This window comes from Triticum aestivum, chromosome 5A (genome assembly GCF_018294505.1).
Source record: "Triticum aestivum cultivar Chinese Spring chromosome 5A, IWGSC CS RefSeq v2.1, whole genome shotgun sequence".
NCBI lineage: Eukaryota > Viridiplantae > Streptophyta > Magnoliopsida > Poales > Poaceae > Triticum > Triticum aestivum.
In genome coordinates, this window is record NC_057806.1 from 636,374,765 (window position 1) to 636,393,621 (window position 18,857).

At 44.1% G+C, this 18,857-nt stretch overlaps 2 protein-coding genes across 2 annotated transcripts; both read left to right on the plus strand.

Moving 5' to 3' along the window:
• The first annotated feature begins 3,772 nt into the window (after positions 1 to 3,772).
• LOC123105509 (exocyst complex component EXO84B) lies at positions 3,773 to 9,247 on the plus strand. Its single transcript, XM_044527589.1, has 7 exons — positions 3,773 to 4,183; positions 5,020 to 5,117; positions 5,867 to 6,908; positions 7,124 to 7,633; positions 8,267 to 8,455; positions 8,523 to 8,656; positions 8,799 to 9,247. The coding sequence occupies exons 1-7, from the start codon at positions 3,986 to 3,988 to the stop codon at positions 8,959 to 8,961; spliced, it is 2,334 nt and encodes a 777-aa protein (XP_044383524.1). The 5' UTR covers positions 3,773 to 3,985; the 3' UTR covers positions 8,962 to 9,247.
• Positions 9,248 to 10,810: 1,563 nt separating this feature from the next.
• LOC123108106 (germin-like protein 3-7) lies at positions 10,811 to 11,754 on the plus strand. Its single transcript, XM_044529958.1, has one exon. The coding sequence runs from the start codon at positions 10,883 to 10,885 to the stop codon at positions 11,573 to 11,575; it is 693 nt and encodes a 230-aa protein (XP_044385893.1). The 5' UTR covers positions 10,811 to 10,882; the 3' UTR covers positions 11,576 to 11,754.
• The last annotated feature ends 7,103 nt before the right edge of the window (positions 11,755 to 18,857 follow it).

Here is an 18,857-nt window from a genome sequence, read left to right on the forward strand (position 1 = left end):
TCTTCCAGTTTTTCAATCAAAAGGCTCTCGATAAATTAACGGTCACTTGCTACTGTCTGTAAGTACTACTTCTATCATTAAGTCTCTATATATAGCTTAGCTCTTTCATTGCATGTATTTATAATTATCCTCACTATATTATGCAGATTGAAGATCATCGAGTGCAGAAAATCAGAAATATATGATATTGGGTTCATTAACAGAAATCTCATAGATGAATATATTGTTAAAAAGAATGCCAAAGAAGCCGAGGCCAACTTGCTCAAATCATTGGTAATAAATCAAAACAAAGATAAAATACTCTTTCCTTATAACTTCAAGTGAGTGTTACTGTCTTGTGCATATTCGGTTTCCCTTATTACTCGAGGTTATAGTAATGTAATTAATTGATGAGTTATGCATGCGTGCACAGCTTCCACTATATTCTCCTGGAGATTAAGCTTGAGCAGGGACTAGTAATCGTCTTAGACTCGAGACGAAAAGATCCCGAGACCTATGCGGACATGACTAAAATTCTCAACAAGTAAGTTCAATCGATCATTATCGCACCATATCGGCAACTTTTTGTTCATTTCCTGATATCTCAAGTAATAATTATTATCTTTATCTTGCAGGGTTTGGAAAAAGTTCACCACAAAAGCTCTGGGATTGCCGAGGGAGCTGCGATATACATACCCGAAAGTAAGTACTACTAGCTAGCTAGTTCCGCGCATCTCCCGTTGATTCTAGCTACTTTCATCGATGCCATTTATAATGCTTCATTATCAGTTTGATTGACCTCTATTTCTCGTAAAGTGCTTGTGGCAGGAACAAGGGAATGATTACTGTGGATACTACGTGTGCGAATTCATCTACAACGCGACTTGCAAAAATAAGCGGGGCTACTCTCAAAGACAATTTGATGTGCGTAAGCAATAATATTCACAATTTCATTTTATTACACCATCATTTCTGTTGAGTTTCATTCATATATATGTATTAACCCCCTTCTTCAAATTAGACGTGGCAGATGCGGAATGAACTCCTATTAGAAGATCGCATGAAAGCAATTCAAGAGGAATTAGCGGGATTCTTTTTTGACCACGTCATCAATAAAGCCGAAGAATAGAAGCTGAGTTCTTATATAATTAGGGGAGATTATATTGTAAGAGATCTTAATATTGTATATATGTAGCCAGTAGCGTCGGATAGATATACGAAAACTTGTTGTTCGCGCAATCTCTCGGAGAAGGAGAGGTCGATATCACTTCTCTCGATATGCATGACGAACTTATGTACTTAATGGTTTCCTTCATTTGCTTACTAGCTAGCGTGTCGAGGGACTCTCTATACGTAGCATCGACCAAGCACGGAGATAAGAGAGGACACTTCTCTCTATTAATTAATTAGCTACCTAACACAATATATGAAACACCTTAATTAAACATACAAAACCCTCAACCCCCCCCCCCTTAAGAAAAAAAAACAAAAACTCTAGCCCCTGAAAAGCTGACGCGTGGATGCCTTTTGGTCCCGGTTGGTGCCACCAATCGGGACCAAAGGCCCTCCTGCCTGGGCTCGCCGCAGCGGCCACGTGGAGGCCCATCTGTCCCGGTTCGTATAAGAACCGGGACTAAAGGCCTAGGGCTTTAGTAACGACCCTTTAGTCCCGGTTCCTAAACCAGGACAGATGGGCCTTACGAACCGGGACAAATGGCCCTTTTTCTACTAGTGTAACCAAAAGGAAAGGAGACAAGAAAGGTGAGAAGCGAGTTGGGGCATTAGTAAACCCGTTACAGGTGCTTGTCGTCAAAACACCTACCATGGGGCAAAAACCTATTAACACCAGCAAACATGAGATAAGTATCAAATAGTCTAGACGTCAACAACAAATGGACTACAACAACCAACTCAGGGGCGTCAAATCTTAGTGAGAGCACCTAAGAGATAACGAAAATCACAGATCGCCAAAGCACAATTACAAGCTTCATCTGCGTGAAAACATCAGCAACATATTAGATCAAGAGCCTACCATAAGAAGCAAACCGATCCTCCAATGAGGAAGCCACCTGAATCGCCCTCTTCAATCTAGCCTAAAAAGAAAATATATGTTCCATCTTCTTTAGCCCTGTATAATATAGCATAAAGGCACACACATTGAAGACAACTTCTAACGAGGAGCGCACAATGTGCCCCTCTTGTTATGGGTACACCAAATACCCCAGCAAACATCACCATGTAAATATTTCTTGCCACTAGCAAGGAAACTATACAACCATGAACAACTTTGCCAAAGGAATTTGGGGCAACACGAAGCACCCAGAGTCAAACCAAAAAAACCAAACTAAACGAGCAAAAAGACAAGTGAAAAATAAGTGGCTACCAATTTTAGCAGTGGCAGAGCTAGATAAAATCTATCCGGGGAGGGAGGGCAAAGATGGATATGAGGGGGGGGGGGGGGGGCACACCCTCAACTCAACACATAGCTTCGCCTCTACATTGCAACAACCTTCCTTAGCTTCTTGAATAAGCGGCCCAACTAGAAAGAGGTTCTTGGCAAATTATCATCGCTTTACAATTGAGCTCAACAATTAGTTTTGGGACGTCTATTTCCACCTCTAATTTCATCAGTCTGTCAGCTGCAACATCACAACATTGGCAGGTACTATCAATGCACATGGCAACATTATTACTACAAGAAAGAAGGGAAACGTAACAATAGATACCATTGCCATAGTGGCCATCAGCACGCAACAAAGAAGGAACTGGTTTGCTTTCACAAACTCAGTAATAATGTACAATTTTAATTTACCCAGGGTTATTAGAATGTCAAATAGCAAGGGGTAAGGACCATTAATGAATATCATTCTACAACATTCTTTTGTGGAGCATATATTGAACGATGTCGTGGCTCTCGAAACAACATTAGATTTACAAGCATAGACTTACCTCCGCCAAAAGAAGAAGGAAGAGTTGCTTGAAACAGAGGTCATGGGCAGTTGAAGATACCACAACCTGTTTGGTACCCCTTTTGGACAGAGAAATGTGAGTTTCATAAGGGTGTTACATGGAGAGATTAGGCGCAACAAATTTATATTTCCTATGGTCTTTTTTACTTCGCATATAGATCCGTCTGAAGTAAAACTTCATAAAGTTTAACCAATTTTATAAAGAAAAAAAAATCAACATTCACAATATGAAATCAATATCTTGTGTGTCATGAATTTAATTTTTAAATTGCATAACTTTAGTATTATAGATGTTGATATATTTTTATATAAATACGGTCAAACTTTCTGAGGTGAGTCCGTGCCACAAATCGATGGAAGTTGCCCCCCTCAACTTCATTTATCTTTTGTTCCAAAAAGAGCTCTCATTTCCTTTTAAAAAGGATCATACTGGCGTCAGATACGAGCACATGACATTTCTGAACGTTTTTGACGCCAAATTTAGTGACATGAGGATGGCAAGTTTATTTGCCAAGCATAGCAACTTTTGTGTTTTAGTTCTTTTTATAGAAACTTGCACCGTGTCAGTGGAAATTTGTCATCCTTGCGTGGCTGAAATTGCCATCGAAAACGACAGAGCCGGAGTGCCATGCACCTGACGTGTGGCACTTATCATTTGTGTTTAAAAAACTCCCATTTCCTTTTTCATTTATAAACCCTGGTTTCCCGTTCAACAGTGGGTCCTAATTGGAGGTTTCTCAAGATCACGCGGAGAACACAACGGCCAAGTTGCCCACGCAAGTTTCATTCCCCCTGTGGCACACAGCTGTCCGGTCTCCATTCCCAAAGCCATTCCCCTGCCTAAAAAACTCGAGCGAGAAAATCCAAAATCCCGGACCAACGAACCAGCCCCTCGTGTGTGTGTCGCAGGAATCAAAGACACGCGGCCGCCGCGCCGTCCCCGCTTCTAGAACCTTCTGGATCCAGCGGGGTGGGAGGGAGCCCCGTCGTTCTTCGCCCGCGCCAGGGGTCGCTGAGCTCCCGACGGCCGGCCTCTGATGGCGTCGGGCGCCGCCAGGTCGTCGCGGTCGCGCCCCGCCGGCCACTCCGGCGTGCTCCCGGCGGGCGCCGCGGCGGCGGGCGGCGTCGGCGTCGGCGCCGGGGTGCAGCTCGCCGACAAGCTCAAGATCTTCAAGACCGACAAGTTCGACCCCGACTCGTACGTGCAGTCCAAGTGCCAGACCATGACCGAGAAGGTGAGCGAGTCAGTGCCTCATGGGAGAGACCGCCCGCCGGGAAGTTTTTTCTTCCGTGTTCCGCGAGATAGTAGCAGTGCTTTCTTATCTGTCGATGCGAGTTCCTCCTGGTAGAAATCGCCATCGATCGCGCTGCCGCTGCGTTGTGCAGGACATGATCCAGGGGGGAGACGAGTTTTTTTCTTGGTTTAGTGCCCTAGTGGAGCAGCTTTGGAGGAGGCACCACCGAAGCAGAGAGGGATGCCGTGCTGCTCCTCATGGGGTAATCCGCGGGCGGGCACGTGTGTTGGTTTGGAGCTGACGGTTAGCCCTGCCTGGCTAAAAATGGAAAAGGGAATGCAACTTCTTACCTAATTATTATGCGTTACCTTTCGATTCTGCAGCTGTTCTGTGAGAAACTCTGTTTCTATCACGCGTTAGGATCCTGTACCTATTGGCTATTGTTATGGGTTGGGGCCACTGTTGGATGCTTAACAGATACTGTAGTACTTTCTTAACGCAGCCAAATTTGGATGTTGGATGTTTTTGGTCAACTGAAGGTAGACCTCGGAAACAAATGACAGTTTATGATTCCCCCGTTACTGGGTTATCTGATCGACTCCTCCCATAAGTTTAGTGAACAATCTTGATTCTTAGGTAACATCAGGTTTTGTGAATGAACACTTTGTTGCTGGACTAACGTATGGACTATGGAATGTTCTACTCTTGCAACTGCACCATGTCATGCACATGTGCTTCTTACGGCCATTTCTAGTGGTGGCGCTTTGATGTCTATTATTGTTCACCAAACGCTTTGGAAAATGAACCATGCCTCATGTTTTCATAATTTGTGCCAGGAAATAAGGCACCTGTGTTCCTATCTGCAAGATCTAAAGAAGGCTTCTGCTGAAGAGATGCGCACAAGTGTATATGCTAACTATGCTGCATTCATCAGGTGCGTTCAAGTGTATACACTTAATTACTCCCTCTCTCTCAGTTTACAGGGCGTGCGCGTACCCCTAGGTCGTCAATTTGACCAACCTAATACAAGTCATATATTACAAAAAATATACAATATAAACTTGAAATGTTCTATTTTCAAACGGTATAATTTTTGTGTTCTATAGTTTATATTAGGGTGATAAAATTGGCAACCTAGGTATACGCGCATGACTTGTAAACTGAAACGGAGGAAGTATGTTCTATTTGTCATGCGTGAAGTCAACTGTTGATATTTAATCTCAACCAACAGAGTATCTTCCTGGAATGCGGAGTATTGTGCCTGATAAATTACCCCCCTCCTCCTATTTTCATTTCTCTGAAATGGTTTGTGCCCTAGCATATCCTGCTGCTAATAGTCTCTCAAGTTCTGCACGGTCAATACAACTATATGCCTAACAGAATTTCTTGGATGAAAGAACCACATTCCATGTTTCCAATGAATATTTGGGAACGACATGAAGCCAGCAATTTCTTAATAGCAGTTCTTCTATTGTTCTGAGTGGATGGTGTTTCTTATTTTCTTGTCCATTTACGGCAACATCCTATTCATAAATCATGAATTTATATGGCATGCATTATATTTTTACACTTGAGAAATTTCTTATTATTGCTATTCTGTCACCTCCCAACTTCCGTGTTCTTCCTTCCTACTACCCATGACTTTGAAAAACAATGTCTGAAAACTACTCTCCTGGTTATCAGAACATCAAAGGAGATATCTGAACTTGAAAGGGAGCTGCTATCTATCAGGAATCTGCTAAATACAGAGTCAGCTCTAATTCATGGTTTATCCGAAGGGATTCAGATTGATTCCTTGATTATGGGACCTGAAGATTCCGCAGAAGAGAACATCTCCACTGTTGAATACCAGGAGCTTTCAGAAATACAGAAATGGCATATAGATTTTCCCGACAAGCTTGATGTTTTGCTAGCTGAGAGAAGAGTGGATGAAGCACTGGATGCCCTGGATGAAGCAGAAAGAATTGCTGTTGATGCAGAAAAGCAACAGACTCTTGCCACAGCTGACATTGTTGCTTTGAAGGAGATTATCTCTGATAATCGTCAAAAGTTGTCAGATCAGCTTGCTGAAGCTGCCTGCCAGTCTTCTACTTGTGGCATTGAACTTCGTGCTGCAGCTTCTGCTCTCAAGCGACTTGGTGATGGACCTCGTGCTCATAGTTTGTTGCTCAGTGCACATAACCAAAGGCTTCAGTCCAAAATACAAACAACACGTCCGTCTAGCACAGGACATAGTGTGGCTTACACTGCGTCTCTTGCAAAGCAAGTTTTCTCTGTCATAGCTAATGCTCTCAGTGACTCTATGGAAGTGTTTGGTAATGAACCATCTTATACCTCTGAACTAGTTACTTGGGCTACTAAGCAGGCAATGGAGTTTACCTTGCTTGTAAAGAGGCATGCTTTAGGCTCTTGTGCAGCTGCTGGGGGCTTAAGAGCTGCTGCCGAGTGCGTTCAGATAGCACTTGGTTATACCTCCTTGTTAGAAGCTCGTGGTCTGTCACTTTCAGCAGTTCTGTTGAAACAGTTCAGACCCTGTGTTGAGCAAGCATTAGATTCCAATTTGAGGAGAATCGAAGAGAGTACTTCTGCATTAGCGGCAGCTGATGACTGGGCACTAATCTATCCTCCAACTGGTATAAGAACATTTGCTAGAGCATCTGCTGGTAATTTGGCACTCCAGCCGAAGCTCTCGAGCAGTGCCCATCGGTTCAATTCAATGGTTCAGGTAACTATCTATTTATTGTCAGATGATTCAACTTTCAAGCTACATTAATTGGGGTATCTTTGTCCCGCCCTTTAAGCATATGGCAGCTGATTAATTATTATGTTTTGCTTCGAGAGACACTATTAATATGATTTAATAATTCTTTTACAATATAATTACTGTGCTCTGTTTTTGTAGAATTCATATGCGATGATAATTAATGGTATTTTTTGCAGGATTTCTTTGAGGATGTTGGGCCACTGCTTAGCTTGCAGTTGGGTGGTTCTACAATGGATGGGCTTCTGAAAATATTCAGTACATATGTCGATTTGCTCGTGAGTGCACTGCCAGGCTCAATGGATGATGAAGCAAATTTGGAAGGTTTAGGAAATAAGATTATTCGCATGGCAGAGACTGAGGAGCAGCAATTAGCATTGTTAGCCAATGCATCCTTACTTGCTGAGGAGTTGTTACCTAGAGCAGCTATGAAGCTCTCATCTGTAAACCAGGCCAGCATGGGTAGTATGCGTATAAGGGGTCCAGACAAGCAAAACCGTGCAGAGCAACGTGAATGGAAAAGGAAGCTGCAACATATGGTGGATAAACTTAGAGATAGTTTCTGCAGGCAGCATGCTCTTGATCTTATATTCACAGAAGAAGGTGACACCCATCTCAGTGCAGAAATGTACATCAATATGGACAATAATGCTGAAGAGACAGAATGGGTTCCATCTCTAATTTTTCAGGTACTACAAGTTTCTGCCCTTAAAAACTTGATCGATAAACCTTAGGTTTAATATTAGTTTGAAGAACATGGTCCACCATGGTAAGTGTCGTCATGCTGGCTATTGTATCTTCTGTTGAATTTTATTTTTGGCAAGACCACCTTCCATAGAATGTTGATTCTTGATAGATTTTAGTGGCGGTTTGACTCTTAATGATAGTTGTACGGTGAATAAGTCTATTATGCATGAATCTGTGATCCAGTGATACTTTCTGTGCTTGTATATATAGTAAACGCATTGTATCTAGTCCTAGATGTTACATTTTTATTGTGTGTTTAGCCTTATGTTAGGATAAACAACCTAATTGTAAACAAATCATATTTGAAATTTATCAAGGCAAAATATTACTTCTAGTTCTGATTTAGTGAGCTGCTTATCCGTCTGTTTTACAAATATCTTTGGAAGGAAAGATGAATCTCGAGAAAATTTGTTACCTTAATGACTTACAGAAATGCTAGCCATTTGAAAGTGTTTGGAATTGGGTAGAGTAGTGTTTTGCCAGATTTCAGATAACAAGTCATGAGGCTTGAGTGGTCAGCTGCACCTCGTCTAGTATTTCCTTCTGCGGTATCTCATCTGCAGTCCACATTGCAGGAATTATACACAAAACTGAACAGGATGGCGAGCATCGCCGCAGAGATGTTTGTTGGCAGGGAAAGGTTTGCTACGTTGCTGATGATGCGGCTGACTGAAACAGTCATACTGTGGCTCTCGGATGACCAGAGCTTCTGGGAGGAAATCGAAGAGGGGCCAAGAGCCCTTGGCCCCCTTGGACTTCAGCAGGTAAGCTCCTTTTGTGCCTCATAATATTACGCTAGTACCATTTTTTTTAAACATTTTTCTTTCCCAGTTCTACCTGGACATGCAGTTTGTCATCCTTTTCGGGCAAGGCCGGTTCTTGTCCCGGCACGTGCACACTGTCATACTGAACATAATCGATAGAGCGATGGCAGCATTCTCTGCTACTGGATTGGATCCTGATAGGTAAATTTTAACTGTTTATCCAACTTCAACATTCCATCCCAGTGACCCAGTGTCTAATACAATCTGTTCAAGCCAGTTAAATTTGAGATACTAGCACTTGTGTCTGAATCTGACATAGCAGCATTGCCAATCTCTGCTGCAGCGCGCTTCCGAGCGACGACTGGTTCATTGAAATCGCGCAGGACAACATCAGCAGGATCAGCGGGAAGGCCCGGGCCGGCAACTCGGAGAGGGAGGTGCACAGCCCGACGGCCTCTGTCTCGGCGCAGTCTGTGTCGTCGGCCAGGTCCCACGGCAGCTCCTAGCTCGCATCATCTTCAGTATACAGGTCCTTGCAGTATAGGTGTACGTGTGTAAGCAGTACGTGTTCCTCTTTATCTGTATATATCCATTCTCTGCTGTATCTGTGTCCGGTCTGTGATCTGTTGTGCAGCTAGCTAGTTGTGATTGTAGCCCAGTGAGTATAGAGTATATAGACTGTATAGTATAGATAAAGAAATAATTTGCATTGGAATCGCATAAGAAGAGGAAAATATATGTTCCTCTGTTGAATCATCGACCGTTCAAATGTTCAGAGCTAAGGTTTGTATATTTTTCGCAAAAAGAGAGCCAAGTTTTCTTTTTCTGCAGCGAAAGAGAGGTTTTCATTTTCTGAGGAAAAGAGAGTTAAAGTTTGTATATTCAGCATGGACTGGAAAACAGGCCTACTCGGCTCAATTTCCTAGCCTATTTTCTTGTCAAGCTATCCAAACTTCGCATATTTGATACATCTCATGCGGACCAACTTGTGGTAGGATGATTAGGAAGATAGTGTCTTAGACTAGACACCGGTGCTCGCATTTTTCTGGATTTATTATATGCCTTCATTTTCTTGGATTTATTCTAGGCCTTCCAGCGTTGTGCATTCAGTGGGAGCAGACGTTCTTATCGACTATGAAAGCATCTATGATGACATCGCCAATCTTAAGATGATGTACCGACTTAGTTTCTCGGAGGTGCTCGGGTAGAGTGCTTACATGTGTTCATAGGGTTAAGTGTATGTGCGTAGATATGCGCTGTGTGTTTGTACTATGTTATTAAAGAAAAAGAAAAATTCTTATTTATGGCTTAAAAAACCAGCCACCAAACCGGCGGTCCGGTCGGTGAAAACCTGAACGGAGGACCCCAGTGATCTGGTTTTTAAAACTGTGGCATTCAGTTTCGTGCACTAATCAGTAGAACCAAAAGAGAAGGTTGGGCAATCCACGCACACTTCAACGGTATGCTTGTGTTCCCGCCAACAAGAAAAAAAACCCGGCATGCTTGTGTATGTGGTGAGCACTTCATGACATGAGTGCGCGTGGTTCAGTTCACCTTCCAATCAATTGGAGAAGAAACAAGAAACCTCTTTGGCCGACCGGGTCTCCTCCGCTCTCCACCAACCAAAAATCTTCGTCACCCTGGCTCGCACGTCAAGCCACTGTTGTTCGTCACTGATGGCGATGATGAACACGCGACCAGTCTCCAGTCGCCAAAGCACTAGGATTTGAAAGCGTCTTGCAAAAAAGAATCTAGATGATTGGCGCCAAACACCAACCGCAGCTAACAAATTAGCCAGGGCGACCGTGGTAAAAAAGGCGTCGATAACGCGTGCGTGGATTCCGTGCTCCCGGTTGGACTTTGCACCAATTAGTTTAGAAAAAAATAAAATCCGAAGACATATACTTTAAAATTTCAAAAAAAATCTTGAAACAAGTATGTCAATTACATTTGCGTGTGAAAATGTGTTAGTTCATGTTCTTCAACAAGTGATAAAAAATTGTGCCTACGAGCAAAGCACTTTACTGCACCGAATTTGTTATTTTTTCACGAGGCACAAAAATTCATGTAATTGCACCAAACGTAAAGCTTTGTTTGCAAAACTTTGTGTATTTTTTATTTTTGTAGAAAACACAAAAAAATGGGAATTTTCGTTGGTCATGGCGTGTGTCCCCGATTAGTTACCGATGACGATGCACGGAAACTTCGAACAAGACATGTCCACGTCTCGGTGCGAAATGAAGGGAGACTTTAGTGAGCTTTTGAATCCTTCAACCCCTTTGACATTTGTTCCCTCCCTTCATCCCAACTCTTCTCTCCCGTGTTATATATACACCCATCCCCGATCATCCTCACCACAGTACCACAACACGTACGCGCCAACAACCTCATCGGCTCTTTTTTTTAAAAAAAAAAATCTCGTCGGCAATGGCGCGCTCCAGAGTCTCGATCATGCCGTCGCCGGTGCTCCTGTTGATCGTGGCCGTCGCCGCGCTCGTCTCGGCGTGCGCGGCAGACCCGGAGCCGGTGCAGGACTTTTGCGTGGCGGCGGCCACCAACGGCTCGGCCGACCATCCATCGTACCCGGGGTTCCCGTGCAAGCCGGCGTCGGCGGTGGTCTCCGACGACTTCTTCTTCGCGGGGCTGGCGCGCTCGGGCGCCGCCGACGCGGCCGAGAGCCCGTTCGGGTCCAGCGTCACGTCCGGCAACGTGGCGGCCTTCCCGGGGCTCAACACGCTCGGCGTCTCCATCAACCGCGTCGACCTCGCCCCCGGCGGCGTCAACCCGCTCCACAGCCACCCGCGCGCCGCCGAGCTCGTGCACGTCGTCACCGGCCAGATGCTCGTCGGGTTCGTCAGCACCGCCGGCACCTTCTACTCCAAGGTGGTGCGGGAGGGCGAGAGCTTCGTCATCCCGCGCGGCATGGTGCACTTCCAGTTCAACACCGGCAAGGAGGCCGCCAGGGCCGTCACTGTGTTCAACAGCCAGCTCCCCGGAGTTGTCCTTGCCGCGCCGTCGCTCTTCGGCGCCGACCCGGAGATCCCCGACGCCGTCCTCTCCAAGAGCTTCCAGGTCGACGGCGAGATCATCAAGCTCCTCAAGTCCAAGTTCCGGACTTAAAAAACGACGCACGAGCTTCACGGTCGAAGCTGCCTGTTGTTAGCTTGATTGGTTTATTGTTACACATATACACTGTACACCAGTAAATACGGACACCTAAAGTTGTTCACTGTTTCATGTAATTTTGATTGGATATTAAATGCGCCAATAAAATTTAAGGTTTTTTTCAAGGAAAAGCATCAGCCTGACTTTATAAATAAAGCCACCAGGCAGCGTTCCAGGGCTCACAGGCCACAACCTCGGCACGCAGGCCGGAACTAAGAAACATGAACCAAGAGCGATAAGCAAACACTGCCAATAGCTAAGCCAAAAGGTCATCCAGGAGATCTAGCCATGTGGCTCTTGCTGTGATGAAGAAGACGATGAAGCCTGAATTTTAGAAGATAGGAGGTCCAAGGCGTCTCGGTCTTCCGTCTTAGTCAATGATATCCACTACTGCAGAAACATGCAAGATTTAAATAAGCAATCCGCAGGTTTAGAAGGAAAAATAAGTTCAAAAAATTTAAATTCAAATTCAGTTCATTTTAAAACCAAACTTTTACCTCTTGCTTCAGAGGAAGGAAGAAGATGAGGGCCTTTTTAGAGGTTTGAAAGTACAAGGACTTTCTTGCAAATATCAGGTGTACTCCACGTGCGAGACACGTAAAACGGGACGTAGGGAATAATAATAAGTTTGTATTGTACCCCATCCGTAAATAAATGTAGGAGTGTTTAGATCAAGCAAGTCTATATCATATTTTTACAGCATTTTACGTCAAACATTTGATTTTACAGCATGTCCCCACATGTCAGGGCCACGTGGCGTTGACTTGAGCATATACATTTTAGACAAGAATGAGGGTAAGAACAAGTTTGGCGTTTGGACTTGAGATTATGAGAACAAAATTGCATTATTTATTCAGAGTAGCAAAAATTCATATTCAGATCCGTGAACGACTCATTGTTCTTGGTGTCCTGTCCTTTGAAGCGATGCTGCTGCTGCAGACCAGAGTCGTCGTCGAATCTCCGATGAGCCGTGCGTCTAGAAGGAGTAATTGACAAAAAACTACCACATTTCACGTATTCGTCCCACAGAACTACCACATTTTGAAAACTGACCAAAAACTCCAGTTTAGCGCTGATTTCGTGACAAAAAACTACCACATCGCGTTGATGACCGTTTGAAGCGTTTTAAACGATTTTCTGACAGACCCGGCCCACCGGTCAGGACGGCGGCCGCGCTAACGGCTAACAGCGCTCGCCTGCCGCCCGTTAGCCGCGTGGGTCGGTCGGGCCCGGTCGGACCAGGCATAACCTGGCCGACCGGCTCGCTCCTCGTCCTCACCACCTCACTCTCCCCCGACCCACTCTGCTCCTCTGCTCTCCACTGCTCCTCCTCTTCTTCTCGCACTCCGGCGACGCCGCGACCATGCCGTCGTGGCCCAACAGCAACGAGACCTCTGACGATGATGACGAGTACATGAGCGAGTTCAGTAGCATGAATATGGAGTACTTTGTAAGTCAGCTCAATCTCTCCTCTCCTCTCCTCTGCTAGGGTTAGGGTTTGAAGAAGGATAGGGATTTCTCCATTTAAGTTCATGTATGCGAGCTGTAGTTGACATATATGTGTTTCCTGCTACAACAAACTCCAGATACTGTGATAGATCCAAGCTTTTCTGGGCTTGTGACTGAATCTGATCGTAGGTGCATCCTGCACAGGGAGAGGGCTGGCAAATTTGTGGCATTTGAAGGCACTGACACTGGCAGGAGATTCATAGGATGTGCAACTGAGGTAATGAACCAAGTTGTCATGGCTGTGATTGATTCTTTTTGTGCTTTTCTGAATAATGCTGCTGTTTTTCTCATTTTTGATTAATTATAAGAACATTGCTATGTCTAAATTATGTACTTGTAGCAAATAGCAGCAAAGAGCAATGGAAACATAGCACTGATTTATAATTTGTAGCATAGAGTTAGCTAGTGTATTGTAGCTACATATATGAGTACTGTTTATGATTTGTTATTGTGAATATGTTAATGAAGAATAAAGCTCACTTTAAATTTAACTGAATTTTCAGGATGGTGTGAACTGTGGTGTTTTAGAGTGGGTAGATGCCCCTTGGTCTGTGATTTTGCAAAGGTGCTTCACCAAGCTCTGGGATATGTATCATGAGGAGAACCTTGGTAGAGTGCAAGACAAAGAGGCTCATGAGATAGAGGTTGAGAAACTGAAGAAGGAGCTGGATTCTCTTGGCAATCAGTACAGTCAGCTTGTGGATGATGTATCCAAGCTGTTTGATTACCAGCATGGGAAGAAATCCCATGACATGGATTACACAAGCCAGGCAATCAATGAACTTAAGGAGAAGAAGCATCAGCTTGAGGAGCAGACAAAGATTGAGATTCAAATGGAGAAGCTTAAGCTAAAGAAAGAACAAAGGTGCATCCTGCAGAGTCAAGCTGATATCATTCAAAACACCAGGAAAGCCATGAAGGAGATACAAGTTGAGAGAGACCTCCTTAAAGAAGAGAAGAAGAAGCCGGAGCATATCATTGCTGAGCTCTTGAAGGCAGGTCATGGCTGCAAAGAAAAGCTAGACAAGATCAAAGAAGTTGTCATGGAGGAGTGAAGTGGTACCTAGGGTTGGTAAGTGAATATGAGGCCTATATATATATATATAACTGGCCTAGTACTAGAATCTGATGCAGATATGCATCTTAGTATTAATATGAACTCCCTATGAACTTCCTATGGTTTCAGATCATTTTGGTTGTGTTGTTGGGTGCTGTAATGCCACTGATCTGTAATGCTATAAGATAATCCTATTTGTAATGCCACCTGAACCATATTATCCAGATGTTGTTATATCTCCATCTGCAATTTGTTGCTGCTAGGTAGTTGTTGCTAATACTTACACTTTAATCTAGTAACACCAAACAACATTGAAACTGGAAATGAAAATGAAACTAAAACTTGCATTACACAGGAGGTAGCATAGATAACACAAATTGTCTGAGGATGCAACATACATAGCATTACATAGATAGATAGCACCAAATAGTTTGAGGATAACTGAAACTAGCCAACACTGAATAAGACTGACGAAACTGAATGTGAAACTGAATAGTTTCACATTCAGTTTCAGTTAGGCGCCTGCCCTGCTAAGCGGCCTGAGCGTCGTACCTCCTGCTTCACTTTGGTAGGATGATTTGCCAGCATCTGCACCTCCTGTTCTTCTTCATCTTCTCCTTCATCGATGAAGATGATGGGAGGAGGGCGGCGGCGAGCCTGCAGTGATGGTGGTGCGATGATCTGGAGGTCGTCGTCCTCGTCTTGGTGCTTGTTTGCGTTTGCTTCAGCCGTAGATTGTGCTGGGGCGACGTAGTGGTGGTCTGCCCACCGCTGCCTCTGCCCAGCATCGGCGGAGCCCGCCTCTTTCATTGCCCATAGCAGTGTATCTATGGACAGGATCCCCTTACCTCGGTTTCCATATTGCTGGTCCATGCATTGCTTCTCCTCACTCGTCGCCTTCTTTCTCACTTCGTCTGCTCCATCCACCAGATCTTGAACGCTGGTGTACCTTGTGACGACTTTCATGTAGTCCACGAAGAGGTCGTCGTCGCCGCGCGCTGAACCATAAAGCATGGCAACCCATCCCTTGCCAGTTGGGAATGGGTTGAGCCATGGGTCCAAAGAAGAGGAAGAAGCAGCCATGTTTGGAGCAGGAAGTGGTGAGTGCAGTGGTGTTGAGCTAGGTGAAGTTGTCGTGAGGTAGAGTGGCTGAAGAAAGAGGGGGGGGGGGTAGTTAAAGAGAGGTGGAGTGAGGCAGTGGAGAAGTAAAACTTGTGCAGCAGTAGTTGACAGGTTGGTAGTTGTGCAGTAGTTATTGTGTGCCGAAACTTGTGCTGGTTAAGTGATGTTAGGTGAAAGTTGTGCAGTAGTTATTTTGTGGTGAAAACATATATTGTTGACTGAGATACTGTTTCTAGAGAAAAATCAGAGAAATTGACATACATTCAGAGCACAAATTCAGAAAATCAGCAGATGCGCATAGATTCAGAGCACAAATTCGGAAAATTCAGAAAATCCACGCATACAAAAGCGCATAGATTCAGAGCACAATTATGCAAATCCACGCATACAAGTGCGCATACATTTAGAGAAATTTCAGACACATCATCACATACATAGTAGAACCAGAGACTTGGAGAATTCAGATAACATTGAAGAACTTAACCTTGAACTGTTTCAAGATGCAGAATCAAGGATTCTGCTCCACCTAGCCCTTGTGACTTGGTAGCGATGGAAGGTTGCCCTATCTCTAGCCCACCAAATGATCAATTCATCGGTGATGATTGTTCCATCTGGGAACACCTCCTTGAACTGCAACACGTCGAGGGAGTTGCGGGCTGCCATAATCGTTGCAGCCAACCTCTGGCGTTGCTCACGTGCCTGAGCCCTACGACTCCTCCTTTCTGCTCTCGCGGCCCTTCTTGCTGCTCTAGAACTCTCTTCCTGGTCGTCGACAACCTCTCCTAGGCTTGGATCCATCTTTGTGGCTAAGGTAGGGTTGTAGTGATGCTGGCGGCCAGGGTTTTAGTGGTACGGGAAAGGACAGGTTAGGGTCTTTTTATAGACACCTACGCAGGCTTGTGGACTGTGGTCCAATATGAGAGCCCAGTCCGAGGCCCATTTCCACAGTTATGTGAACAAAACGCTTTCAAACAAATGCACAAATTCAGAAAGTGCACGACAGGTTCAGATAGTGCACGACAGGTTCAAATAGTGCACAACAAGTTCAGAAAAGTGCACGACAGGTTCAGAAAAGTGCACAAAAAATTCAAAAAGTGCTAAACAAATTAAGAAAGTGCACATAAAACCTCCCAAATTTGAGCTGACAGGTTTCAGTAGTTACCACTGCAGTAGAAGTAGCCTGCCAATTTTGAGCTTGGGGTCCTCTTCCTCTTGGTCCCAACTTGAATATCTGAAGTGGTTGCAGCTCTTGGTGCAGTGAATCCATGGATCCTCCCTCCACCTGCAGTCCTACCTCTTTTAGCTCTTGGTGTAGGGCCTGGTGCAGAAGTAGAAGGACCTGGTTGAGATGTAGCAGGCCTACATGAAGCTTGTGCTCCTCTTCTACCTCTTGCAATAGGGACTGATGTGGTTCTTGAAGCAGGTATATCAGAGTAAACTGCCCTGTTTTCCTGCATGTCAAACATAACTTTTATTTCTAAAAGTGTACTCATTCAGAAATGTCTGAGATTTTTTCCAAGCTTGATAATTACCTGGTGTTTGTTTTTCCTCATCTGAAGACTAGGCTTCAGAGTCTTGTTGCATGTTGTATACCTGTGTCCTTCCAAACCACAGTTTCCACATGTGATAGTGCCCATCCTACTTGTGTCTCTTGGAGCTGGAACCTCAAACTCTCCCTTCCTCCTTGCTGTCTGCTTTTTGCCTGCCTTTTCTTTAAACACAGGAGGATGAATGTCTTGAGTGTTTGTATCAGGCCAGCAATCTGGACCAGGGACAGGGTAAATAATTGCTTTGTATGTCTCCATGTACAATGGCTTCTTGAAGAATTCAGACACATAGTCCTCAGGATGCAGCTTTTGCTTTGTCATTGCAGATATGCCATGACTGCAAGGTACACCTGTCATGTTCCATCTCTTGCAGTCACATGTGCAGGTTGCCATGTCCACACAATATTGCTTTTCTTTGCTTGTTACTTGCCAAATTGTTTCACCAGCTCTGTCAGCCTGGCAGTACTTGGCATATTTTTTATTCTCCTCTAGAATCTCTGAGTAATTTGGTGTGATTGTCCACCTGCAAGTCTGTAACTTCTCCCTAGTCTGTTGCCTCTTGATCATCTGCTTTGTCCTGATCCCTTCAAACATTGTCCTTATTGGTTTGGATCTAACATCAAGTATCATCTTGTTGAAGACTTCACTAAGGTTGTTCACAACTAGATCTGTTTTGCAAGTATGGTCCATAGCATACCTAGCCCAAGCAGAGACTTCTATATTTTTAAGCCATTTCCAAGCATCCTCACACTGTGCTTTCAGCTCTGCCATCCCTAATTCATGCCCATGTCTAGTATAAGAGTAGCTAGCCTTGTCAACACACTTCTTTAGTTCTTTGCTTCTGTAACCAGCTGATTGGAAGTTGGCATATATGTGCCTAAGACAGAATCTTTGAGGTGAATCAGGGAACACTTCATTTATTGCCTTAAGTAAACCCTGTACATTCACAAAATAGATCTACATATGAACACACTCACATAATTCAGTGAATTACTATACAACTATGATCAATGATTTAGTTTCTAACCTTTTGCCTGTCAGATATTATTGTGTATGTTCCAAATTTGTTGCCACTACCAATGCAGCATCTCAACTGAGTTAAAAACCAAGTCCAACTGTCTCCATCTTCCTTGTCAACCACACCAAAAGCTATAGGGTAGATGTTGTTGTTGCCATCCCTTCCTGTGGCAGCAAGAATTTGTTGTCCAGTGGTTAACTTGATGAAACATCCATCAAGCCCTGGATGGAGTCACACATTAGCTACAGAAGAAAATTGACACACAAATATGTACAACACAATCAGGAAATATTTACCTATAAATGGTCTACAACCATTAAGAAACCCTTCCTTTGAAGCTGCCAAACAGTAGAACATGTACTTGAATCTAGGAGTGGGTGCAGGGTTTTCTGGGTCAACAAATGTTGTTACAATACACCTGCTCCCAGGGTTTGTATCAAGAACAGCTTGAAGATAATCCCTCAGCCTCAAGTACTGCTGCTTGTGGTCACCCTGCACCACACCAACAGCCTTCCTCCTTGCCCTATAGGCAACACTTCTTGAAACATCAACTGAGAATTTAGTCTTAGTCTTCTTTATTAATGCATCCACAGGAGATCTAATGTCTTCTCTCAATGCTGGTTGTACTGATTTGGACAACCACTTTGTAGTAACCTTTGTGGTCTCTGCACATGCTCCACAAGTATGCAGCATATCACACTTCTTGATGCAGAAAGTTTTTTCATGAGCTATCTTAGATGCACTGATATGAAAATCACATCCATGGGCTCTCTCTGAGCACCAAACAATAATCCTATCAGGGGCATTTCTGTGATACTGGAAATTCCTCAGAGTCCTGATGTGAAAATCCCTAAGTGCATCTCTGAACTCATAAACAGTGGTGAAGCACAATCCCTTACAAAACTGTTCATGTGGATCTGGAAGCTTCTCATTAAACAATACCCTTTCCTTTGACTTCTTCAACACTCTCTTCCTACCACTTGC